Genomic DNA, 19,960 nt, shown 5'->3' on the forward strand with positions numbered 1-19,960 from the left:
AGGATTACCCCTTCTAAGAACTAAGGGGGAGTGAGAACAAAAGAAAAGAGGAAGCCCTGAGGACTGAGTGGTAGAAGAACGGCCACTTTTTGGCTAGACCTCGAAAGGGACGGAGGTGCAAGACAAGGATCCAGACTCGAAAGAGAGATAAAGAAAGGAGACTGCAGGACCATCGAGGCCAGAGAAGTATAGGCACGAGGGCTAGAGAACAAACGCCAAGAGAATCGGAGAATATCGAGGACGAGCAGCCGAAGAAGGATATCGATCGATCAAGCGTTAACCCGGGTACTTTCTATCTATTTCTATATACTTTCCACCTTTCCTAAGTCTATCCGTTTCCCTATTATATTAGTTTTAAGGTAGTTATAAGTTTAGTTTTTAAGTCGGTTACAGAAGTTTTATGTTACGCGCGCATGTATTATTGCTTGTATGAGAGTAAGTGGCGACCCCTTCCCCAGTGGGAATACTCAAGTTGGGATCTTATTGTAAATATAAAAGAAAAGAACTGTGTTCTGAGAGCAATAAAGGATTATTCAATTGTATACATATGTTTTTGTGTTCATATTTGTAACGTTTATTTGCGGACTTGCAATTCTCTCAGTACGAACCACAACAATACTTTATTCAAGACAAGACTAATATTTTATAACTTCTACTCTAATTCTATTAAGTATGAGTTTTTAACTTTAATTCTATAAGCGGGATTAGAGGCTACGATAGGCAATTTTATTGTGAAAATTAGTGAGAAACTGAGACTACTTAGTTAGTTAAATTGTTAATTAAATTAATGAGTATCAGTATCTTAGATATATGATGATAATAACTAACTACTAGACTACTACTAATTACTTACTCACTACTTTACTAACACTAATAATTAAATTACTTATAAATAACTACAGACTGATATGTAGAGCCTATATAAGAAAACTGTAAGACTGATAGCCACTTAGCTACTGATCATCCATCCTTACATTATTATAATATATTAATATAAATTAATTAGTAGAATTACCTTTGCTATTATTTAACTTAAAGATTACATTATAATTATAATCTAACTAAACATTTAAAGTTAATTATCTCTATCTCAAGTGTTAAACCGAATCAAAGTTAAGTTTACTACCTAAATGTGTAAGAAGTTTTACTGATTTATAGTGACTAGTCTAAACAATAAAAGTTTCTTAAGTATTTAAAAAAAATGTTTTATTTCTTTTAAAAAATAACCATAAATTGCTGGATAGATAGATAGATAGATAACACTTTATTGCACCAAAAATACATCTGTGCTGGATCCAGCTAGAATGATGTTGGTCCAGCAAAAATCCAGCTGGATTGCAATCCCTAGTGGCATTCTGCATGTGCAAAAGCTGTGCTAAAGCAGTGGAGGTGAATCTCCTAACTCTTTTGTTGTAAAGGATCGTTAAAAACGATTGAAAACGTTATTATTTTATTAAATTTTGCTGGATTGATAAAGGTGTAGTTTATTTAACTTAGAATAGTGAACTTAATTATATATCGTTTTAAAAATGTTTTGAAATAGTTATAAATAATTTTATGAAATAAAATCTATGTTCAAACATATCTAATTTTCAGATCTAATTAAGTTTCAAGAAAAGTACTGCGTCTTTTTGCAACACAAAACTAATATGCTGAGCTAATTCATTGCTTTATTTTGGCAAAGTAATTCCTTGAAGGCTTGCTGACCTCTAAACTAGATTAAATATTGTTAGTTAGAAACGTGAGACCACCACCATTTAGTATCACATATTTCATATAATGCTGCAAAGGAGAGCTTTATTTATCAATCAATCTATCCTGATAATTATTTAGCTTAAATATGAGCTATCTGTTAAAAAGCAATACTTAAGGTAATTAAATAATTAGATTCATATCAAGATGATCTATTTGTTTAAATAAATTCTAACAGAGCATTTTTTTACTAATTATTTTTCTGTATCAAAATAATTAGTAAAATCTATATATTAGCAAACTTACAAACTATTATCACACACACACACACACACACACACATATATATATATATATATATATATATATTAGTAAATATTAACATTTACCTTTCCAGATCTATCCAATTTTGTTTCCCAACCTCTTGGTAAATCTCTAACAGTATCAGCAAATTTATTCAAAAGACATACTAGATCTCGGTTGTGTTGATATCTAAAAATATAAAATAATTTTCACTTTGTAAAAATCACAATATTTTTTGTAATGTTTTATTTCTACTAAAGGAAAAAGATCAAACACTAAGATACATATACTTTTTCTACCAGGCAAAAAACATTCATAAGTAGAGAACTTGTCCTTAGAGCGGGCATGTCAAACAGTGATTTTATAGGAACAATTATCTGATTTGAATGAAACAAACATATAATGAATAATCAAAAGTGTACTTTTAACAAGTATTTTTTTGTTTTTGCCTTTAAAGAAATTTTTATAATAGTCAATCACCACTTCAAAATTCTATGATGAGGCCAAATTGTTTTGAAAAAGTATCTGTTATAGATCAAGTCAACGTTAAATTTGTGTTTTTGCACTTTGTGTTAAAAATATATACAGTGTACAGTATATTAAGCAATTATTCTCATAATTGTTCCATTTTTTTTTTAACGATCAAAAATGTTGATCGTTAAAAAAATGTCAGTAGTCAATTCCACAGCATCCAACATTTGTATCCACAACCCATCCTACAGTGGTGAACTATCCCCAAATTTACAATATCTTTCAGAAATGTATAAGGCTTTGAAGTTTTGAACAGCACTATTATGTATATTATAATTGTAAGTCTTTTGACATACTAATTCTTAACAGATTTCATAATCATACATTTTTATTTTTAAATTTTACATTTTAGAAAAGTAACTATATTTAGTTATTTTGGTGCAAAAGATCTTTGTTTTAAATACCTTTTCAATAATTACCATTATCATATGATCCATTAATTTGTATCATGACTATATCTTTTCACACATTTATAATAAATACTGTTAACTTTTGTACTTTATGATATTGTATATAAAATTAATTTTAACTAGGATAGTAAAAGCATATTGCTTTATTTGATAAATCTTTTTCTATCACAATATTATATTTTAAAACAGGCATAGAACGGCAATTTAGCTGTATTATACATAATAACTGAGCATAAAATAAGTCTTACCAAAGATACTGTTTTTGTTAATGTTCAATCTTCATAAACCAAATTCTAAAAAAATATATATAATTATAAAATTTGTTAATTAAAAGTCCTTTTCCATACTAGTTTTTATTATATTCATAATCCAAATATTTTTGAAATTTTGAACAGTACTATACATTCTGAAAGATATCATAAATTAGAGGATACTTCACCACTCTACGAAGAGTTGTGGATGTGAATGTTAAAATGTGTCTTAACTACTAAATCTATCAACATATTTTGATAGTTCAAAGACGGACAGTTACAAAAAATGTCATTTAAATATACTGTCATGGAGGTTTTTAACACTAGAATGCTCAGACCAGTCAAATTGACTGTTTTTGAATTTATAGTTTAACTGTTTAAGCCAGGCCTGGCCAACCCGCGGCCTGTCACATTAAATTGTGTGGCCCGCTAAGCGATATTATATATCAGACATGGGCAAATGCGGCTCTTTTTGAGTTATGTGCAGCTCTTGCTGAAAGTGTTAATTTCTGCTTTTTATTATTATTTTTACAATTTCATTTCCACAATTTTGTGAAAATATGTAATTATATATATATATAATATTTAGTAATTTATTTCCAAGTTAGTGCAATAAATTAAATTGACATTTCAAATCTATTCTTTTAAAACAAGTTCATGACCCGGATGGAGGACATCTTATCCTTCCCTGACTTACCATACTATCCGCCACCACAGTACAAAACTGCGGCTCCCATGCATTTTGCAAAACCTACATTTCGGCTTCCACTGAACTCTTGCTTGCCTACCTCTGTTATATATTTATTAAAACTTTTGTTTCCTGTTATGTGTATACCAAAACAATTAAATAAATGAAAATTTCCATGTGTCATTGTTATAATGCGCAAGTGCGAGTACGAACTCTTGGTATAACAAAATCTTATTCATTTTGTATTTGTTTTACTTTTTTAAAAGCATGTTTGCCTAAATTGTGGCCCACTGTAATGTTACGTGTGATCAAAGTGGCCCGCAAAACAATTTGGGTTGGCCAGGCCTGGTTTAAGCTATCTTAAGGTATGAGAAGTCAATAATGTTCATTATTATTATTTATATTTTCAATAAAAAAGTAAATTTCTATTGCCTGTGATTCTTTTTCTCAGAATTGTTTTATGACAACAGTGATCAAATTGCTTTTTAAAGGATCTGATTTTTTTAGTGATCATTTGATTGAGATGTCAAAAACAATGCAAACATTAGTCTTAGGAACATGCCTATGTGCTCCTGTATTGCTTTATAAATTTTATTTTGTCTGACTATCATATCAACTCACTCTTAGTTTACAAAGAAGAACTGAAGGAAAGTGTTCAGTTCCAAAGTGCATCTAATAATTGCAAATAAAAGAAGTCTTTCTAAAGCTGAAATAGGACTAGAACTTCTTTTTGATTTGCCAGAAGGTTGCTCTGATGTAGAATCAAGCCTATCTGATGAAGATTCTTTTGTGTCTGATATGATAAGAAGTTTATTCCTCAATCTTCAAGCTCTTCTGGTTCTGATGAACATTTAGGATGTTTGCAATCTCCAGAAAACACTATGCTGTGAGTTGACTTCAAAGGGAAAAGCTTTTTATTTCCACTAACTTTCTATCATTTTCTAATTTTGTTGTACCAAAGTTGCAACTATGTTCTAAATTTTATTGACTTTTCTCCTGCATTTTATTTTACAATGTAAACATTTTTCATATAATTTTTCATCTTATGCTGTAAGTTGACTATGGAGTTAACCTCAGGTTTTCATTTTGCCCACTTCTATGTCAAAAGACTCTCAACCTGAGAGCAGAAACTCTACAAACAAAGAAGTTTCTATTCTACAATTTATGAGGAAAGTAGCGTTAGATTAGTTATTTTTTCGTCCGATGGTTATTTTAAGTTTAAATATTTACAGACAAATTCGCCCAAGTAGGGATCACCATCCATCAGTTTGTGTTCCAGACGATACATTCTCGGCGACCGACCTTTCTTTTTAGGCTACGAGCCGTCGAAAAAAGCTAAAAAGTCCTTTTTAAAACACAAAAAAGTTTCCAATTAAAAATAAAATATTTTCTAAAATCGGAACCGGTGATGTACGACTGTCCTTGTTTCTCCATCTTGAATGTATCATCTGGAACACAAACTAATGGATGGTGATCCCTACTTGGGTGAATTTGTCTGTAAATATTTAGCATTAGATTAGTTCCTGAGACTGAAAGTTATCATGTTGGAAAGGATAAAAGTACTGTATAGGCAGTTTTTGAACATAATGCCAGCACTCATAGCAGGTTTTCTGTACAAAATGTGGTAAAAAAAGCTGCAGGTCCAACAGCTCATGCTAAAACAGATGTTACAGTTAAAAGCATTTGGTACTTGTTCATATATAAAAGTATGCTTTGTCACAAAAAAGTAAAGAAGCAGAGACATGTAGACAAGGAGCTGAAAGTTGAACTTTAGAAGAACTTGATGCATCCATTACATTGTTGTGTGATGTAGTGCTTAGTGAAACCAATTTGAATTTCCACCATGTATAGTAAAATGTATGAAGGCCACAGTATGTCCAGAAACAGATTCAAGGAAATTTTACATTACCTGCATTTTGATGTAAAAAATAGCCATTCAGAAAGGATAGAAACTGATAAGCTAGCTTTCACTTTGATGATTAAAACAATGTTATCACATTTTTGACATGTTTCCAGTACTCTCACATCAACAAAAAACAAAAAGTAAGAGAACCTTAAAGAAACTATGATACGAAATACTACTTTTCTTAAACTGTTAAGTGCTGTTCAATTTCTTATAATTTTTCTTATTTTAATTTCAACTTTATTGTAATTTTTATTTATTCCCAGTTTCCAAATGAAGAGCTCAGATGCAAAACATAATACAGTTGAGTCCGAATAAGTTGACACCCGGATAACTCGACATCATTGGTTAAGTAGTCGGCTTTCTGTGGTCCCGGCCGACCTACATAGGCATTAATGTTAAAAAAACTCAAGTTTACTCGACACCGTTTAACTTGTCACCACTGGATAAGTCGACATACTTTTGCTGCCCACACTCCGATAAGTCGTCATCCCCTCCTGAAAAAATGAATTCACTCCGCACGTGTGGTGCAAACTCATTTTTTTCCAGGAGGAAGACTCGATTTATTTATTAATATATAATTAATATATTTAATAAGATATTAATATATATATACATATTAAAATGTTAAGGCATTTTTATTATGCATTTTTATGTATAAAATAATAACAGATAAACAAAAAGAAAACATACAATCTACATCATCGTCACACCAGAATCCAATTTTGCATTTTCTCACGCCAGAGGCATTAAGAATCCTTAGACGTTACTTGTCAACAATTGACAATTGCAAAAATGATGTTTTCAAGGCGTTCATGATCGTTGAAAAAGAAAGTCGAGACGGTTAAGTGCTCAAAACAAACAACACTAAACGAATTTTTCAGTTTTTCATCTACAGAGTAATTGTAAATGGAGGACACAATGTATTGTAAGCCTATACTACTGTATTTTATTAATTGTAGTTTTGTGATTTTTTTCCAACTTTGCTTTAGTCGACACATTTCCACTTTTGCTTGGGGTGTTGACTTATGCGGAGTCGACTGTATATGAAAAAATACTTTGAGTGTAGAATTTCCAGAAATTTTTTGTATTTATTCTTCCTCTCACTCTCTCTGTGCCCCTGAAGTGAGCCAGTTGTTAAAAATTTAAAAATTTACCAACATACCACTGACTATATCAATGGTCAGATGGTAAAGTCACCACCATTCTGCCATTCTAGAGGAATGAAATGCCTTAAATTTCCATGGATGGATTGACCCACATATATCACACCTAGATGGTCTAGATGCACAAATTATTTTTATTTGTGACCCCTATCTTAGAAATTCTAACTGATTAGGTAATATAAGAATACAAATTATTTTGTACACTGAATTGTGCACTTACTATCAGTAAATTACTTGAAAAATTTTATATTTCTTAGCTCATTTCATACAAATTCTTTTTATTAAAACAGAGAACAGATTTGATAACTCTCTGAGTATAAAAAAAAAAATTAAGATGCAAAATTTTATTTTCTATATTATTTATGCTTTTAAGGCAAAAATATATTTTATTACGTTTAGCCTCAGTTTAAAACTTCTGATTTTAACAGCATATAATAATTACTTATTAATTTAATAAGTATTTAAATACAATATATAATTTTACATAAATCATTATTTTTTAAATAGCTTATTTAAAATATAAATTCATTCATTATAAATGAAATACCTTTCAAATGTTGATGGATCCCTTCTAATTTTTGTGGTCATATGTTTTAATGATGAACTTCTATTATACATGGTGATGGCTTCCTATTAGAATTATATATAAGAACAATATATACCTTTAACACAAGAACAATCTATGAAATTTCTTATGTAATATCAATTTGTCATGTCATATCATCAAGATAAAAAATATATCTTACATCATTCATATGCAACACACTGAAAAAGTCTGGACGAGTGATAAAACGGACAGCTGGAGAGCATAATAATAATACTCTCTGATTTTCAGGACTTGATGAAGAAGGCACTGGTGTGGAACCAGAGGCAGTAGCTGAGGCTGCATCCTCATGAGTTCGTGAAGTAATGGTTCGACGTATGCTCTGATACCTGATTATGCCCATTAATCAATGCAAATATCTAAAAAATTTTTCATTAACCTGTCATACAAACAAACTAACCTGCGGTCCAATTGTTGTCGCTGTAATTCATTTGTTGTACCTAAATTCTGTTGTTGGGAAGCTGTAGGACGAGTCCACGTTGTTGTACGATTCACATGATCTATATAAAATATTCGTCCATGGCTGTCTATTCTTGCTTCCCAATCTATAAACAAATAATATATAGTTCTTGTTATAATTATAAATATGAACAATTAATAAAAAATTAACCAGATAAATATTTTCAAAGTAAATCAACATATTTTGTTCACAAACTAAAATGATTTATAAAAAAAGTGCTTTAGAAAATCAGATATTTGACTTAATGTTTGTCTTTTTTTCTCCTTCTGAATATCATAAACAATTCAATCCTTTTTGCAATATATCTTATGTAAAATAATCATATTACTGTTTAAAATAGCTCAAACAATAGCATACACACAAGAAACAACTGACTGTGTGGAATACTAAGAATACTAAACATTAGAGAAACTTTCATTCAAATGATTAGTGTCATATTTATTTTTATTTTAATACATTGTTTTTTAAAAGATTTCAATGTTGTCATCATTTAACTTATTCATAATCAGGATGCTTACCCAAATCCACAAAAAATTGGTTTTTTCCTATTTATTTTTAACTTTTCACAAGAAGAGCCTTTGCAATTTTATAATTCATATTTCCATTACATAATAAACAATACTAAAACAATTCATTTCAGTTTTAATTTGTGTAAAAACAGCATTAAAAATAAATAGTTAATATTAGTGACAGTAATATAAAATCCTCAAAGTAATGGATCTCAATTCAATGGACTTCAAGTTCATCAAACAAAATTCTATAATTTCTAAGTTGGCATTTCTTCATTATTTTTTGTAATGCAATAGATTTTAAAATAATTTTTACTCATTCATTATGGATAATTTATTTTTATTCATTTTAATTTTCTATTACCTAGTTATATTATATATTTAGTGAAATTTTCAACTTTTTATATAATGTAGGTTGTACTGTCTTTCAAAATGTAGTACAAACAGTCTCCATGCATCTGACTTTCAGACAGATGAGCTATCTTGATTGGATAAATTTGCCAAGTTTCTGTGATTTTAGCAGTTCCCTTTAATGCTCCACTTGTTTGTCTCCACCCTTTCAGAGTATTTAGCTAGGATAGAATGTTAACTTCTGTGGCTTTATTTCATCCAACTACATTGTCTTGTTGTGTGGGAAAAGGATGGTAGAGGATAGAGTGGTAGTGAGGCAATCTTACTGGCTTTGTAGTGATGTTCTTTGACAGACAGTAGTAGAATTTAAGAAGTGTATCCTGTACTGCAATGTTTTTCAACTATCACCAGTCCTCAGAAAAATATTTGACCATACTGAAATTGATGCAGTTGATTACAAGTGACATATAAATAGAAGTCTAGAGTTACTTTTTAAGTAAAAATCTAATATAGGTACGTGGCTGGCGCTATTTACATTTAATACACGTACCTACATTGGATTTTTACTTAAAATGTAATTTTTACGATTGTGGCATTAGCACCAGAGGACGCTTTACCTGTTTTACATTCTTTTGCAGAGGCAGCAGCCTACAAAGGAAGGTCAGTCTCCAAAATTTGTGTGAATTGTTCAAGGACTGCTGATGGTACGAACAGTGAAAAAGGAGGACAACGTGCAAAGCTTTTTCTTTGTAAAAGTTATATTTTTATTTTTATTAAATCTAGAGTTACTGTTTGTACAGTACTTTATTACTTAAAGTAACTCTAGGTAAGCATACACCAGCATAATTCATAACTGCATATAATTACTGGTCCACAATGAGCAAAAGGTTGAGAAATACTGCTATAGAGACACTATTTGTCTGGGACAAATCACCTAGAGGGATTGCATAACTGTGATAAATTCATCACCTGTTAGAAATAACTCATTTGACCAGTTGGCAAGTCTTGTGCTTTATACTTGTAATTTTCTATTTGCCATCCTACAAACTTCTGGAAGTGTTTTTCTATCATAAAAGTAGAGGAGCCATATTTTTCCAAAACTGGTCTGAGTTCTGCTTTTTCAAAAACTCAAACAAAACAATAATCTTGGTATAATGGTTGCTGAGATGGCAGACCTTTAAATTTGCCTTGATTTGTGTACTGCCATTTTTCAGAGTGCCTTCATACTCTGTTTTGTAATTTTTTTATAAAGTCATCTAGTGCAGGTGTGCAATTTGTGCTCTATGTATTCTAAGAAGCCTTACTTGTAGCTGTCTTTTTTCATTAGTACAAGTGCCTTACTTTTGTTGATTGTCATCATAATGATATAGTTGTGTGTGCATCTTGTTCAGGTTTGCTGTATGCTTTTATCATGATAGAAATTTGTGAGCTGCTTCTTGTGTTGAGCAGGATGATGGACATCCTTTATCTGTACAGGTCCTTGGTGATGTCATCTAGGGGTCAAACCAGCATCTCCATTTCAGTAATAATACAGTCCATAACCTTTCTTTGAGTTCTGGGCCATATCTTGGGCTGTATTTGAAGGCTATTCTCATGCCCTTTGGAGGTACAATGTTGTCCCAATGTAGAAGTTAATGCTTCAATCTTGCATTTAGGAAGGCCTGATTGATGTGTAGGAACCACTGAAGCTTTTTGATGAATTTCTCCAAAGATGACACACAATCTATTGCTTCTTAATCCCAACATTCTAATAAATACACACATTTTTTGCAATGACATCACCCAACAGCATAATGTGCTGAAATGAGCACTACTTTGAATTTGTTTTCTTCAAACTGGTGTTCTAGAACTCAATCATAGAACATTTGATCTTGAAGATGGATTATTCAAGATACATGAAAACATTTAATAAATTAATCGTCTAATAACAAGACATTAATCAATATAAAATTCACCAAACTTATGTAGGCCTAGCACATAAGTGATAAAATGTTACTAATATTTTTGGTCTACACATAAGACCTTCTTCAGGTAGATTTTCCCAAAATCAGATCTTTCTGGTACTGGCATTCTAGACTGGAATGCATAGAAGACTCTCTGACATATTTGAATTTGAACATATTAGAGAGGTTGAGGCGCACGTATTTAGCCCAAAACATGAACAGCAGACAGACGAGCACTGCCATCTGACAATTCTATATGGTCAATAATGACGATAAAATAAATACATAATTATCGAAAAACCAGCAAAAATTCACTTCGAAACGAATGTTTTCTACCGTCTTCGACTGTCATCATCAGGTTCGATTCCAAAAATTCGAAAAACGCATCTTGAAGTTATGCGCATGCCTGAAGTAGCGTGCTAACAAATTAGTTGTGTAACTGGTTTCCTGTTTTAAGAAATTTTGATGTATATATAAAATCCGCAGACAAACTTGATGTAGATCAATTATACGTCAAAATATGCCCTCAACGCAGTTGCCAACAAGTCCGTTTCTTTGAAATTGATGGCCGTTCCCATCCTGAATGCTTTAAATATCTCCAGCTGTTCTAGGTATTTTAGGCTGGCCTGGTGCTCACACCGTTGTATTAAACGTGCATTGCCAAAGTCCACTGTGACGTCAGGACTTTATCAGGACTTATTAGACTGGTTTTAAGGATTCTGCAACACAGTTTCACAGATCAGAAATTTATTTTATTTGATATACTCAGGTATAATTCTTTATTATATGCAGAAGAAAAAAATACTATTATACAGATCATTGAAAAAATGGAATATCCTGTTATTAATGCTGGGTATTCAATTTTTTTGTATACCCAGCATTAATAACAGGATATTCCAAACAATATTTATTATACAATAACAATTGTATAATCAAAAATTAATTTTCAAATAAATTATAAAATCTTTTCCAAACTTTCGAGAGAAGCAAATGTGGGATATCTGAAAATATCCCACATTTGCCTCTCTCAAAAATTTTATAATTGAATATATATTTTAAAAAAACTTATCCATTTTAAATTAGGTTGCGGTTGTTTCTCAGATAACCGCAACTGAAAATAATCAACATTAAATAAATAAAATAATAATTTATATATTATGTATAATTTAAAATAAACTACTTTAAAAATATTTCTTACATGGAGGCAGTGGTTCTTCTAATTCTACTCTCTGATACCTAATGGTTCTTTCAGGAATAGAAGGCAGCCGAGTGGTAGGGAAATGTAAGGAGGTAGTGGTTGATGGTGTTTCAGCACTGGGTGTATTGATAGTTGGTATCACAGTGTTAGTTGAGATACTAATATTAAAAAAAAATAAATAAAAATTAATTCTTACATAAACATTTTAAAACATTCATCAAATAATTTAATTTTGTAATAAAATTCTATATTATTAAAACTAAGCCAAACAATTTCCATAATTAATTGGGCTAATATTATGCTATAATTAATAAGTATAAACTAAGTAATTTGGTACTAGAGGTAGATGTTAGGTGCCATCTCTTTAATAAATTATAATAATTATTAATTTATATAATAATTTAGAACATTCTGAAAAAAAAGAACTAGCACAGAGCAGGAACTTGTGTCTCTAGTACCAAATTACTTAGTTTCTAATTATTAATTACAGCATAATATTAGCCCAATTAATTATGATGATCATTTGGCTTAGTATCAATATATCGGGTTTTGGATGTTGATATATATCTATACAGTAGAGCATCGATTATCCGACCCCCGATCAACCGTCACATCGGTTAACCGACCACGTTCTAGTTGGCAAATTCAAATGTCTGCCAGTGATGTGGCACTACAATATTTGACTTGGCTTGGCTATTTTAATATTATTTTTGTTAAATTTTTGCATGTTTTAGCTGGAAACACTGGCTTGACCATGGAAGGGAGGCCAGTATTTAAACCAGGCTTAATTTTCTATTTTTTCTTTATTTCTATATTTATTTTGTGCAAAATAAAGAAATAATTTAACAATGATTATTATTTTTTTAAAAATTTGTTAGGCTTAGCATCAATGAAAATTCAACATGAAGTAGGTTAATAGCGATATACTAATATGCTTATTATATGGGATATACTAATATACTATACTAATGTATTTTTTCATACTTTTCGGTTATCTGTTTTCTTCAGTTATCCGACCAACCTCAGTCCCCAGTTGAGTCAGATAATCGATACTCTACTGTATTATTAACCCTAGATGACTAATCATTCATTCACGCGACGACGCACCTCTGCTCGAAAGTGAAGTTCACAAAGTTCCCCATGCCCTTTGCCGGTCATTCTTTTTCTACCTTAATAATTTGAATAAACAGTGCAGTGTGTGATGCAATTGTGTTCACATGTCAATTAGAAATTGACTTACAGCCATCCTGTCGTCCGCTCAACGAAAGTTTAGTTACTACATAACTTTGTTGCAAAGGTATGTACATTACATTTCTTTTTATTTTTATTGTTTTATAGGTTGATACTGAATTTTTTTTTATATTCAGGGTAAATTATGTCTATTTTAATATATGTCTAATGAAATAATCGAAGACTGGCGATATAATGTGTACTTTTGATACAATGATAGTCTTTTTTTCGTTTTTGTTATATATATTTTTATTACTCTCATATCCTATATTTTTTACTTTAAGATGGATTTGTGGACAGAAGAGGAGCAGATAAAACAATGGATTAATTCAGAAACAGAAGACGAGTATGGGGAAAAATGTGACGACTCATTTTCGGAAGTTGAGGATAATTTAGAGGAGGAAATACACTGGCACACTAGCAGTGAATCCAATTCTCTGAGTAGCTTCTCGGAGTCTGACGATGATCGCATACGACCTAGTAAGAGACAAAAAACTCAAATAATAGAATCAGATGACTCTCAAGGGGAGGATATCAGTGTAAATATGAGTCAAAACTCAAATACTCGTAATAGCATCCACGTGTTCTCCAGCCAATTACCCGATTTCTGTATGGAAAAATTAAACATAAGTGGTTGTCTACACCTAGGTCTCTAATAACGTTAGAAAAAAAAAAAACCCGATTTCTCGGCAAAATTACTTTATGAAGATGAAAGACCAACTCATGGAGCCCTGGCTACGACAGAGGATGAATTTGAAGTGTGATATCATGACCATGATACAAAATATTCTAGGTGATGTGCCCAGTGTAGAAGCTCCTACTCATTCTGCGTCGAATCCACGTAAAACATGCTATTTATGTCCATCGAAAGCTTGACCAATGACAAAACACCGTTGCATGAAATGCAAGAATGCAATTTGCGGCCCCCATAATGTAAACATAAGTAGCAACTGTGTGTAATTTTATTTCCTAAATATTTTGTTCTTATTTAGTTCCTACTTACCCATACTATTGTGTCATGTAACAAGTTTCTATTTTTATTAAACAATTTTTTTTGATATTAGCGTTTTTTAATGCATAGTCTGCTCGACGAATGTTTAGTTATAATGTAACTGAGAACTAAGTTTAGTTATCTAGGGTTAAATAAATCTATTATTCAACATTTTATTTTCCTGTAAGAGAAATATTTCAAAGATGCAGCAATCTTTTAATAAATAAACATCATCATCAAACCGATATATTTTAAAGCAATTGTCCAACTAAAGCCAAATATTAATCGGGCTATAATTTTAATAATTTATAAGACAATTTGGCACCATCTTTAGGCATTAGGCACCATCTCTTAATAAATTTAATAATTATAATTTTAATAATTTAATTTAAATATTTGGGCCGATTCGTTTCTTTCAGTACTTCTAAATTATTTAAATTAAATTATTAAAATTATAATTATTAAATTTATTAAGAGATGGTGCCTAATGCCTAACTCTAGTGCCAAATTGTCTTATAAATTATTAAAATTATAGCCATTTCTAGCCAAATTTAATATTCAGCTTTAGTTGGACACTCGCTTTAATCTTTGTTAAAAATTCTTTATAAAAATTATAAATTTTCTGAGAATGAAAGTAGTCTTCAAAACTATTAATTTAACCTTTTAATATATTTAACTCCAAAAGATATTTAAAAATTACTTCAAATAAAGTATATTTTATTTAATTAAGAGAAGGAAAACAAACAACATATAGTGTTTTGAGTTTGTCCATTTTTATGATCATGTCTAATACCTTTTTTTACAGACTATAACAGGGGTGGCCAACTTTTGTGTACATAAGATCTACTTTTTATCTTAAAAATGTGTCGCGATCGACTTGTTGTCGTAGGCATAGTCTAACTGGCGAGGGGGGTGTGAAATACATACTATGTTTATACACTGTGCTTCAGTACGAGGTACACTCCCGCGAGCTATGGGTAGATAAGGAAAATATATGTTCAAAACTATTTTTTATTTTTTAAATCACTTATTAAATTTTCAAGATATAAGCTCATAAAGAAAATAAATTTCCAGACCCAACTTTTGATATTTGCAGTTACGAGTTCATTCCGTACAGGCGGCACCTAAAAAAATCGATTTTTCGACACTTTCAAGATAGATTTTTATTAACTTAAAATATAATTTAATTTTTTTTTATCAATTACAATGTATAAATTGTGGTACTATTTGTTCGTAAACTTGAAAAAGTTGTTATAAAACTGCACAGTACGGCTGATAATTTGATTATAAGATTTTACTTTTGCGATTTTTTTTTTGGGCGAGGAAAATTTATCACGGAAGAATGATATAAGATTTTTAGACTTATTTTTTGCTAATCTATCAATAGCTCGCGGGAGTACTCTTTGTACTGAAACACCCTGTATATCTACCTACGTAAAAAAACAACGTAATTATTTAACGGGCCAAAAAACTCACGTCCAGGGGAATTAAAACAACATGAATAATTATTAACAATATTTATTAATTCAAATTAGCTACTGATAAAGACAGATTTAGAATTTATTTTATTACGTTACATTAATGGGAGGACTGAGTTTGCACGTCTCTTACCAAGGAAACATAATTAGGTGTATATCCTGACAAAGATAATAATAATGATTCTTCAGTATGGGAATCAGTCAGGACGGAATGTTTAGTCTTCGTTAACTTTAAGTATGAAAATGCCAATTCACACAGGTATGTAGTTCCAAAACAGGAATAAATATATTTGCTATATTTGGTGATACTGGGATATTTTTCTCAATTGACGTATTTCCAAAAATCCAAAATAATAGAGGTCTGTTGCCGAAAACACTCACTTATCAAGTAAATAGATAGGTAAGAAAAGCCATAATTTAATTTAAAACATTAAAAGGACAGGTACTTACATTTTAAACAAATGAAAAATTGAAACTCAACGTTGTCACCGTGGATAAATAATATTGATTAATAATAATAATATTGTTAATACTAAAGAAAAGAAGCTACCGCATGACAGTATCAAATATTCAAGCTAAATGGCTGTGTTTTCTACAAGTCCAGTCATAACTGCATGCATATTGTTGCTTTTGCGCATTATGTTCACGCGTTGCGTTCAGTTACAAGTGTAACACATTAAGTCAAGACATCGCGAGCGATCGACCAAAATTGGCATCGCGATCGACTTGTTGGCCACCCCTGGACTATAAGACGCACCTTAATTTTGGAGGCAATTTTTTGAAGAAATAAACAAGCAAATTATAATTATAAATTTTTAATTGAAAATAAACAAAACAGCTAGCATTTCTAGAAATTTGGATGGAAATTGAATCTTTTTGATTCACAATATTATAATTTAAACTTTTTGATATTCTTTCTGCAGCTTAATTTTTAAGGTTGGCTCTACCCTACAGAATGTCAATCTTCTTTTAAAAATTACAAAGTCGAGGACTAAATACAGACAACATTTTGAAATACAGTAGTGAACCAAAAATCGGAATCAATTGGGGACTGGGGTTGTTCAGATTAGGGATTTGTTCTGATTACGGATTATGTACGAAAAAATATATTAACCTGTCCGATGTTCAAATTTTTCTCCGTTGCATGTTGCTTCGTGTTGAAATTTTTCTCCATTGCGTGTTGCTTCGTGTTGAATTTTCGTCGATTTTAAGCCTAACGAAAATTTTTATAATAATAATCGAGGCTATCGTATCGTTAAAAATTATTTCTGCATTTTGTACAAACAAAATAAATATATTGAAGAATATAAAAACATGAAAATTATACTTTAGAAGTAAATTTAGTATCAAAAACGTTCGATTCAGCACGACACAGTCCGACTGAAAATCGTGCCGATTACCGGGATTCCGATTTACGAGTCTCTACTGTATTCTACATATATATTTACAACCATCAGAATGTAAGTATTACTAGGAGAATCATGCTTTCATTAGAAACTCTTCTTTGCCTAAACACATGGAAACTTATTTAAAAGTGTGGCTATATGCCATATTTTTGTAAATATAAATTTAAGTTTAGTTTAGTTCTTCTCTCTACCCTTTGTCCTATTGTTCTACCCCTTCTAAAACTTTCTTATCTAATCCCTGTCCCTTGGGAGTGGGATGACCAGTTCCAAGAAATGTGTAAAACAAGGAAGTGGACAGGACCCTGAGGACAAAGAAGATAACAGACGGGTCATTCTGTTGCTGGACTGCAAAGTGTACGGATGTGGTGAGAACACTCCGAGTTGCATTAGCAACAACCGGAGATCTCGGAAGTACGACAGTGAAAGAAAAAATCCTAAGTATAGAAGAAGACAATAATGAGTCAGTTTTTTGAGAAAATCGTGTGGTATCCCACCCAACAGTACGCACAGTGCAAATATGCCGAACAAAATCCCAGGTATCCCTATTTCTATTGTATATATTATTTCTTAGTCCTCTTGTTTCTATTCTTTTCTTTCATTATTATTAAGTTAGAGTATAAGATTAGTTTTAAGGTCGGGCTTCATATTGTCATGAGCGGGATCGATAAAACAGCTAGCATTTCTAGAAATTTGGATGGAAATTGAATCTTTTTGATTCACAATATTATAATTTAAACTTTTTGATATTCTTTCTGTAGCTTAATTTTTTTATTTTAGCCCCAATTAAAAATCTGTATAAATACGCGAAATTGTTTACTTGTGAAAATATATAAAATTATTATTTTTACCATATCTTGTCTGCCTTTGTGGTAAATTTTAATTTCGTGCTAACTTTCACAAAAGTCCCTCTGGTATTGAATACTTTGAATGAATGTATAGAAGACTTCAGTGTTTTTTTTTATTATTTAATCTTCAATTTTGTAATTTTTCTAATACATGCCATCCTGGAATTTAGAAAATTTTTATTTTTACAAAGGTCAACATTCTTATTTGCAATTTCTTTCGGTGTAATTATTATTGCTGATTATTCTTTTGATACTAGTATTTATATAAACTAGCAGAAACTCTAGGTAAAGATGTTAAAATTCTGAAAAAAGTTTAATTTAAAAAAAATTAAATTATGAAAAAAAATATCAAAACCACAGAATTCTTTTGGATTCTGTTGTCTATATTCTTCCCATAGTTTATTTTCTAGAATCTGAGAGATTCCACTTGATTGCAAAACTCCAGGAAATAGCTGTTTCTTAAAAAGAGAATGATAAAAAAAAAGGATAAAACAAGTTTTAATGAACTGCCTAGCTGCTTTGTTGTTTTTAAATTATTTTTGTGAATCATACCATAATTTTGTTCATATAATGATTATTTATTTACTTGTACTCAATTTTTGGTTCTTTTTAAAGCTCTGTTTCAGTTTCAGCTTTTTGTAAAAACTAAAACTGTGGTTCAGTATCTGAGATTAACTCATCACTACTGCAAGCATGTAACAGTGTAGGGAGTGATGTAAAAAGTGACTGAACTGATTAGAAACAAAGTTCAGCATTCTAATTTAACTTTTAAAATACAAGATTTCACATTTTGACTAATTTTTCCAACTAATACTGACAGGCATAGGTGAGATACTATTCATTTTTTGCCCCACAAATTTCCCTCACGCTGCTTTAATGTTCCCCAAATCTTGTTCACACAACTGGACATATTCTGCATCTCTGATGTTTTCTAAACAATAAAAGATAGTTAGATGCCAAGTCAGTTAAAAGTTATTAGCATTCAATTCTGAGAAACTTGAGATTAAATCCAGGCAACCCAGAATTTTCAGAGACAGTCTATCCTGGATATGTCAGATTGTGTTCCTCGTCATCTAGCCAAGTCATTATAGACCTGGGCAAAACCCATCATGGATATGATTAAAAAGGTCTCAGTGTGGAGACAGTAAACTGGTGTTGGGTGAACAAAACAGCATTTTAACATCCTATTGGATGATCTGACTATTACAATCTGTCTGTTTCTTTATATAGTGAAAACACCACTTTTTTCTAAATGAGTTGGTTGTCAAGGAATAAAATTTGTTTTTATCATATTTCATTTCTATTTTATTCAAAGTCAAACAATTATCAATTATATGGACTATATTAATGCTACTAAGTACTAATTAAATGTCAAGTAATTTGGCCTAGAGGTAGGGAGTAGGTACCATCTCTTCATAAATTAATTATTACAATATTAATTATAATCATTAAATTTAGAAAGAATCAGCCCAAAGTAAGACTTGAACCTACAATTCTCACTTGTTGTGCAGATGCATTGCCAGTTACACTACCCAACCTTTGTCTGATCTTCACTTACAGAACTATTAATTTAGATATAACCATACTACTCATAGTGCCAACTGGGAGACGACATCAGCACCCATGGGCTGTAACTCTCCCATGGCCCTCATCCAGCTACCAGCTCATCCATTCTAAAAGGTGGGAACAATGAATTTATAAATTACTCAATGTACATTATATTATTCTCATTTTATTCACACTTATACATCATAACAACATTTTAATAAATTTCACACAATATCCTTAATATGTTTTTAAACATATAGTAGAGTCCCGCTAGTCCAAACTAATTGGGACCGAGCCCTGATCAGATTAGCAGAATAATTGAAATAATGCAGAAGCAAGCAGTAAAACAGGTCCAGTTTATATAGATCCAACACCATCAATGACTTTTGTTTCTGTTTGTGTGTGTAAGTACGGTATATATCTGCCGTTTTAATTGGCCATGTCAAACACTAA

General features: G+C 31.0%; 1 protein-coding gene across 1 annotated transcript in view; it reads right to left on the reverse strand.

The window, feature by feature from the left end:
- The window catches only part of LOC136980173 (E3 ubiquitin-protein ligase HECW2-like), a 123,846-nt gene that overhangs the window by 15,182 nt on the left and 88,704 nt on the right, over positions 1-19,960 (reverse strand). Inside the window, exons 10-14 of the mRNA XM_067276225.1 lie at positions 12,010-12,205; positions 7,949-8,093; positions 7,691-7,877; positions 7,492-7,574; positions 2,082-2,184 (exon numbers count right to left, since the gene is read on the reverse strand). Of these exons, the coding sequence (XP_067132326.1) occupies positions 2,082-2,184; positions 7,492-7,574; positions 7,691-7,877; positions 7,949-8,093; positions 12,010-12,205 (714 nt within the window). The remainder of the gene's footprint in view (positions 1-2,081; positions 2,185-7,491; positions 7,575-7,690; positions 7,878-7,948; positions 8,094-12,009; positions 12,206-19,960) is intronic.

The sequence above is a fragment of the Centruroides vittatus genome, unplaced genomic scaffold (genome assembly GCF_030686945.1).
Source record: "Centruroides vittatus isolate TY-2023 unplaced genomic scaffold, ASM3068694v2 contig_1159, whole genome shotgun sequence".
Taxonomy (NCBI): Eukaryota; Metazoa; Arthropoda; class Arachnida; order Scorpiones; family Buthidae; genus Centruroides; species Centruroides vittatus.